At 36.2% G+C, this 7,794-nt stretch overlaps 1 protein-coding gene across 1 annotated transcript; it reads left to right on the top strand.

The window, feature by feature from the left end:
* The first annotated feature begins 1,421 nt into the window (after positions 1–1,421).
* Positions 1,422–7,427, top strand: LOC108741804 (peroxidasin). Its single transcript, XM_018476734.1, has 8 exons — positions 1,422–1,631; positions 2,040–2,402; positions 2,465–2,676; positions 2,737–3,282; positions 3,425–3,622; positions 3,688–3,995; positions 4,717–4,934; positions 6,989–7,427. The coding sequence occupies exons 1-8, from the start codon at positions 1,519–1,521 to the stop codon at positions 7,326–7,328; spliced, it is 2,298 nt and encodes a 765-aa protein (XP_018332236.1). The 5' UTR covers positions 1,422–1,518; the 3' UTR covers positions 7,329–7,427.
* Positions 7,428–7,794: the final 367 nt, after the last annotated feature.

The raw sequence follows: 7,794 nt of genomic DNA, 5'->3' as shown, positions 1-7,794 counted from the left end.
GTACGCCAGCATGTCTTTAGAATAATTGCATCTCCTACTAATCTAATTATTAAAACGGATTAGTGTTTTTAAAATTACTACACAATCTGTAAATTGATACCATAGCAAATAGTCGTCGATAAAATCCAACAGTTCCAATAAATGTTCGGTTTTAGATACTCACCATTTGCTCTTCAACGATTCTCGTAACTTCCTATTTACTGCTCTGATAAGCTAGTCATCTGAAACAAGAAGAATATTTATTTAATATCGTCATCATAAGGTCGTCACTGGTTGGACACGCACCTCCACTTTTTGTTATACTCAGCTAATGTTCGCATTTCCCTAAAACTAGAACATTCCACAGCCTTATCTATTTATGAACAGCAATCTAATCTAGTCTAATCTTATCTAACGTAGCGTTACAGGGGAATGATGAGGATACCGAGGATAGAGAAGGTTAAAAATGAAGACGTATTAGAAATAGTAAGAGAACAGAGGATTCTATGGAAGTCAATAAGAAATAAGTCAGATGGGTTAGTAGAACACCTTCTCAGGCATGAAGGTCTAGTCAGAGACATATTAGAGTCAAAAACAGGAGTTAAAAGAAGTAAAGATAGACCTAGATTAGATTACTGTTCGCAGATAGTTAAGCATATGGGTTGTTCTAGTTTTAGGGAAATGCAAAGATTATCTCAGGATAGGAAAGAGTGGAGGTGCGTGTCCAACCAGTCTTAGGACTGACGACCTTATAATGATGATGATGAATCTAATATAGGTCTATCTCTATTTCTCTTAGCTTCTGTTTCTGTTTCTAATATGTCTTTATGCTTTAGAAGGTGTCCTACCTATCTATCTCACCTATAGTGACCTCTGTCCTCTGTTCTCCTATTCTCATTTATAACCTTCTCTATCCACGGTATCCTCATCATTTGCCTATAACCTATCCTTTTCCACTGCGTCTACCGTCCATATTTTGCACCCGTACAATGCCGCCCTCCAGACATACACCTTTAAAAATCTTTTTCGAACTTCTAAATTAACCTTTCTCGAAGCGACTTCTTTTTGTTAAAGGCCACTTGATCCTGCGCTATCCAACGTTTTATATCTCTGCTACTCCTTCCATCCTCAGTTGTTTGACTTCCTGGATACCGAAAATTAACCACTTCTTCTAATTTTTTGTCTCCTATCCTTACACTTACACTTCACTACTTTTTCTTCCCTTGCATACTAGTATTTATGTCTCACTTTTATTTATTTATGTAGCTATACACAATTTTAAATCAAACCATGTATAAAATGCAAATACAAAGGCGAACCTACAAATAATATTAAACAAGACTTGAAACTCGATATATTTCACATTTTACAGAGTATGAAATTTCCCATGCGGTTGGTCGGCTTCCATATTAACTTTCAACTCCGGCATGAACATGTAGCCATGTAGGTACATGTCATTGTACTTCGAGAGCTCAAACAGATTTTGTGAGAAGCTTTAATTCAATAATAAACAGTGCAACAACAAAAGCAAAAAAAAACATGCGAGACAGTGCAGGAGAAAGAACTCCTCTATTGACTAACAACGCAAAATATTTCAAATCAAGGAAACATCTGTTGTGGAGATTCCAGTGCTGTATGTATGGCATCGTAATGTAAGTAGACTGCTTGAAATTCTGTTGAAGTGCTTTTTTTTGCCGATAGTTTTTACCAAACCTAATATTTCAAATAAAAATGTAAATCGCCCTGACTGACAGTGCGATCTTTTTGATAGAACCCATTTTTTGCGGCTATATACTTGCCTAACTTAAAATTTGTCTGTTGTCGCTAGATTTTACAGAAACGAATTCTTCTGTCTAGAATCTCCAGACGATTGAATAGGATAAAAATCCTTTGCTTTGTTTGCCTGTAAAGTCAATATTATTTCGCTTGAAACGACACGATAGGTAGATATAAAGTAGAAGCCATTTATACATTGTTAAGCACAAGAGAAAATCGAAAGTCATCAAAATCAATATCACACTGTTTCATGTAAAATACATTACGTATATTTATCCTTCAAGGTTTATTTTGGCTGTAATCCTTATCATCCTAATATCCAAAAATGTAAATAAAACTGGCGAGACATCGACAGATCCTGAAATAACTGAAGTGGCATCATCGTCTCCAATATTCTTCTTCACTTGGCCTGTGGCAGATGTAAACGTGTCAAAAATGTTTGACGACGATAGAGAATTATGGAGTTCATCCGTAATCGCTGGTAGAGTAGCTCTAACAAATAAAGATACCATTGAACAAAACATGCAGCATTTAGACATCGATAGTCCCAGCTATAAACATCAAAAGGTATTTCCTTATTCAGAAAAAGGAGAACATTATTCCAACATGGGATACGCTAGAGATTTTGCTACTAAATTTTTCCTTGAGTAAGTTTCATTTAGTAAGGAGTTCTATTAAGAATTTTAATTAATTGCTGATGTTATTGTAGTAACAAAAATGTTTCCATTCCTATAATTATCTGTCAAAATGAAAGCGAAGATGTTCTACTTTATGGAAATCGTCATGAACATATGGTGGTGTGCAAAAGCAATTCTAAATTTCGCAGTTACAATGGTAGCTGCAACAATCTACTACATCCAAATGAATATGGTGCAGCTTTACAAAAATTTAGAAGAGCCTTGCCTCCTGACTACGGAGACGGTATTCTTTTTGCAATTGCTTGTGTGTCGCCATTATTTAATCATTCTTCTTAACCAAAAGGTTTAAGCACACCTAGAAAATCTTCTAAAGGTCGAGATCTTCCTCCAGCTCGAACCATTAGTAACAAAGTTCACCCAACAACCGTTCAAGACGTCCCGGATTTTACCATAATACTGACAATATGGGGCCAATTCCTGGACCACGATGTAACGGCAACGGCTCTCTCAAGAGGCCCAAATGGGTCTTCCATCTCCTGCTGCGTACCAACAGTCCATCCTGAATGTTTTCCAGTGTTTCTGGACAACAACGACCCTTACTACCGAAAATTCAATATAACCTGCATGGAATTTGTGCGCTCTGCACCTGCTCCGGGTCCCTGTTTGGGTCCCAGGGAGCAGATGACACAAACATCTGCATTCATCGATGGGTCTGTCATATATGGACCTGACGAAACGACATCAAATATGTTAAGATCATTTCGAAATGGTCAACTAAAAATGCTGGTGACCAATGAAAATAGAACACTGTTACCCATCTCTGATGATCCCACAGATGGTTGTAACAGGGAAGAGGAGATGAAAAGAGGAAGATATTGCTTCATGACAGGCAAGTAATGGATAACATTTCTTACGTCTTTGTCTTTTAAGTTTTGATTGACTCATCCAAATGGGAAAGTCATTAAGAAGGTATGACTTTCTCTTTCAGTACTATTTACTACAAATTCGTAACAAATGATTACAATTTCCAGGGGACTCCAGGGCGAACGAGAATCTCCTCCTAACGACCATGCACCTGATCTGGGCGAGACACCACAACAGTGTCGCAAAAGAATTATCCTTGATCAATTCCCATTGGGACGACAAGCGAGTTTTTCAAGAAACTCGAAAAATAATTGGTGCTCAAATGCAACACATCACTTACAACGAGTTCTTGCCCATAATACTCGGTAACTAAGTAGTTGTGACGATGTCAATTTAAAATCTTTGAAACGTTGCTTCTTTTATTACGTAGGTAGAGATATTATCGAGAGAGGCGGTCTGAGGCCGCTGAGAAGGATGGGATATTACGACGGCTACGGAATTGACGTAAATCCCACAATAGCTAACAACTTCGCAACTTCCGCCTTCAGGTTTGCTCACAGTCTAATACCGTCATTAATAAAATTATCTGGGGGACCGAAGTACAACAGCGAATACATAAAATTGCACGAAATTTTATTTGATCCGTTTTATTTGTACAACTCGGAGGATCTTGACAGGAATCTCCAGGGGGCCGTACAAACGTCCGTTCAGGCCAACGACCCCTATTTCTCCGAACAGGTATGAAATTACGTAAAGCCCCTACTAAATAAATAAACCTCTTGTTCTCGGAATAACAACAACAATAACATTAAAAATAATATCATATAGAAATTATTAATGACTAGCGATTCGTGGCCTCCAGACATTTGATTTACAACGTTGAACCGCAAACTCATTATTTTCCAAACCAAAATACAACCCATTACACAAGAATACGTAGCTTTCTATCACCGAAAGAATTTTTCAAATCTCTTCAACAGTTTTGGAATTAACCACCAGATAGAAGCGAACAAATTTTACTTCTTTAACTAATAGTATACTTACAAAATAAGCAACACTTAACACAATAAATTCTTTAGCAAATTATGTAATTATTTATATGGGTATTTATATGGACATCGAGCTTTTTTGACAGTTATAGAAAAGCTATCGAAATTCTTTTGTTACGCGGGCAGGTGTGTTTCGTTCAGCGTATGACTTATGACCCTGATCGGTCCGCCGACATACACCAACCTTATCGATCGGTGCTTTCCAGTATGACACAAGTCTGATTTATTGCTACCGTTACGGTTGCTTCTACTTATTGATTGATTTTGCACGCGGCTGTATTCACAATAATATCCACATAATTATTTCATTATGATGGAATTATAATACAACTTGAAACTTCTCTTATTGAAGTAGGTTATTTCTCCTGTCTGTTAAGTTTTATTATTAATAAAGATGTAATTATTTTCAGCTTAGGGAGCACCTGTTTGAGGGTATTAATCGGAAAACTGGGAATAAAACGTGCGGATTGGATTTGGTATCCTTGAATATCCAAAGAGGCAGAGATCATGGATTGCCAGGGTACATCAAGTGGCGTCAATATTGTGGATTCAAGAAAGTTGAAACGTTCGACGATTTAAAAAACATTATCAATAATGTGTCCTATGTAGAAATCAAACAAGTTTACAGGTAAAATTCTTACTGAAATATTTGTCGTTCGATCTTCTGACGATCTGTAAAAATGAAAATGATAATCATTTTCTCGAGGAAGCAAAAGTAGGTAGATAAATTTAAAGTACTTACCGAGTAGTTTCTCGAACAAAAGTTACTTGATTAAGTTATCTATCGCGTCTACTTCTAGACGAGTTGATAGTAAAAGTAGTTAGATATTTCTTTGAAACAACTTCTGAAATCGAACGAATCCCCAGCATTATACAGATAACCTAAATAAATTTCTTAGAATTGGCTCTTCTCGAATAGAGGATCACCAGAATTGTGGAATTATAATTCAGTTCTCTACAACTAAATTTTAATCTTATCTACAAACTTACGAATTTCATTAAAAAACTATCCCAAGGCAAACAAACTTGAGCTTTGGATAAAAGGGTGGAAAGTGTTGTCACAAACTTAAGCCCAAGTAATGCACCTTATGTATAGGTGGATAATTAAAAAGGGGTTATGAGTAAAAACAAATGTCGATCAGTAGACCTAGCTCAAGAAAGAAAAACCCATCAAAACGTTACAGCTTTGCTGGAAGAAAGTTTAACCTCAAAATACTGCGGAACGATCGATTCCACGACCCTATATGGTCGTGTATGGTCTAGGTGGTGTAGAACGACATAAGCCTTCATTTTAAAAACATTGATTCGGCTGTTATTCTATTGATTCCAACCATATACCTCGCTCTGCAGCCCCAAATAAGTTTTCAAAAGTGGAAAACTGTTTGGCAATCCAAAGCCACGGTTCAGGTGATTCCAAATTACCTCTAGCACATGACTAACATAACCACATACCTACAAAAACGGCTTAAGCAAAATCTGCGAGTAAGACGTATATATAGTTCATCACCATAAGGTCGTCAGTCCTAAGACTAGTGGGACACGCACCTCCACTCTTTCCTACCCCTAGCTAATCTTAGCATTTCCCTAAAACTAGAACAGCCCACATCCTTAACTATTTGCGAACAGTAATCTAATCTAGGTCTACCTCTACCCCTCCTAACTCCCGTTTCTGCCTCTAATATGTCTCTGACTAGACCTTCATGCCTGAGAAGGTGTCCTACTAACCTATTCTTTCTAACACCTCTTCATTTCTAACCTTCTCTTTCCACAGTATTCTCATCATACATTTTTAAGTATATTTAACATCTTGTCCCATTAAAAGCTTTTTCTAAATCGTATGAATCCCCTCATAGTTCTTCCGCCCTTTTTTCCGTCCTCCTCTGTACTGTTCTGGTTAAGATTTTTGACGCATGGGAAGTTATATATAGTTATCTACCTTATTTCTCCAAAGACATTTTTAAATACGTATGACTCTGAAATGTCACTATCATTGTTACTTGTAACTTGTTTAGTGTCTTTTGGTGGATATTATTTAAATACCAAAAAAACACTAATAATAACAAATAACAATTTATAATAACCAGAACAAAACGAAAACACCAGTAACAAAAGGGCACAAACGAACGAGAACAATGTAAGTAACAGAAAGAACGAGATAATACAACAATAACAATAAAAATAACAAAGACAACAAAAATGAAAACAATGTAGCGAATAGCAATAGAATAAAAGCACTTACGAAAGGTGGTAGTAGCGGTAGACGAGAGACTCTCTTGAGATAAGAAATTTTCGAGTATTTATAGGATAGGGTTGTTAGTAATTTTGATAGAATGTTCTAGAAGGAAAAGTAGTGAGAGAGAGGGTGAAGACACTAGTTTCTAGGAATACACAGAATTAGATAGTACAGAATTCAAGAGAAAGCAATTAAGGGTAAAACCAGATATTAGTATGGGAGTGCATGCAGGTATGGTTGAAGTTGGATTTCCAGGTAAAAGTGATTGAAAGAACAATAGAGTTTAGACTGAAAGGAAATATTACTTGAAATGAAATATTAATTGAAATGAAATAAAATTAGAAAAAATATTTACACACAGAAAAAACAAAAAGAGTTATTTCGCCACACTTGTAACAATAAGAACTGTTATCACTATGTTTGTTTTTTTTTAAATACACAATTTCCAGGAACGTAGGAGACATAGACCTATACACTGGCGCTTTAAGTGAGCATCATGTTAAAGGAAGTATCCTTGGAGCCACCTTTGCCTGTCTTGTCACCGATCAGTTTGTCAGATTGAAAAGGGGAGACAGATTTTGGTACGAGAACCCACCACCCGAGGGATTCACTCTGGATCAATTGGCTAGCATAAAAGCAACGACACTAGCGAAAATTCTTTGTGACAATTCCGATCATGTGAAGGCGATACCCAAATCTGTCATGAAAAAAGTTGGCAAATCTAACAAATACATCTCCTGTTCTGATTTAAGGAAGACAAGATTGGAATATTGGAAAGACGACGTCTAAAACTTTTACCTTTCATTTACACATACATAGCAAACGTTATTTATCAAAATCAGATATTAATTAACAATTTTGATTAATTAACAGTAGGAAATATCATAAATAATCATAATCACAAACAAGTGTTGTACCTATAATACAAGAAATAAAAGATTAATTTTTCGAGTTTCTTTTTTTCAATCTAGTAATGAACGCGCCTTGAAGCACAGTCGACAAGGGATTCTACAATAAATCGATTCTATTTCGTTTTTGTTGGGTTCTCTTGCATTCATCTGCGAGACATATATATTTACTTTTTCGTGTAAATACAAGTTTCAAGCTGTCATCTCCATTTTGAATAGTTGAATTTGTTACCAAAAGAAGGGACCTGAACGTAGCATTTGACATTGAGGTCAAGCCGGTTGGTTGGTTTGAATATAATGTTCTTAAAGTGTCAATTCTTCTCAGAAAGAGTCGAAAAGAGGGCTAG

This window comes from Agrilus planipennis, unplaced genomic scaffold (assembly GCF_000699045.2).
Source record: "Agrilus planipennis isolate EAB-ADULT unplaced genomic scaffold, Apla_2.0 scaffold216, whole genome shotgun sequence".
Classification (NCBI taxonomy): domain Eukaryota; kingdom Metazoa; phylum Arthropoda; class Insecta; order Coleoptera; family Buprestidae; genus Agrilus; species Agrilus planipennis.
Note: the sequence above shows the minus strand (reverse complement) of the source record. Positions and strands in the feature narration are given on the sequence as shown.

Coding starts and splice junctions, on each gene's coding strand:
- LOC108741804 (XM_018476734.1), top strand. CDS start 1,519: ATGCGAGACAGTGCAGGAGAAAGAACTCCTCTATTGACTAACAACGCA. Junction 2,403..2,464: donor GCTACTAAATTTTTCCTTGA/GTAAGTTTCATT, acceptor ATGTTATTGTAG/TAACAAAAATGTTTCCATTC. Junction 2,677..2,736: donor GCCTCCTGACTACGGAGACG/GTATTCTTTTTG, acceptor CTTAACCAAAAG/GTTTAAGCACACCTAGAAAA.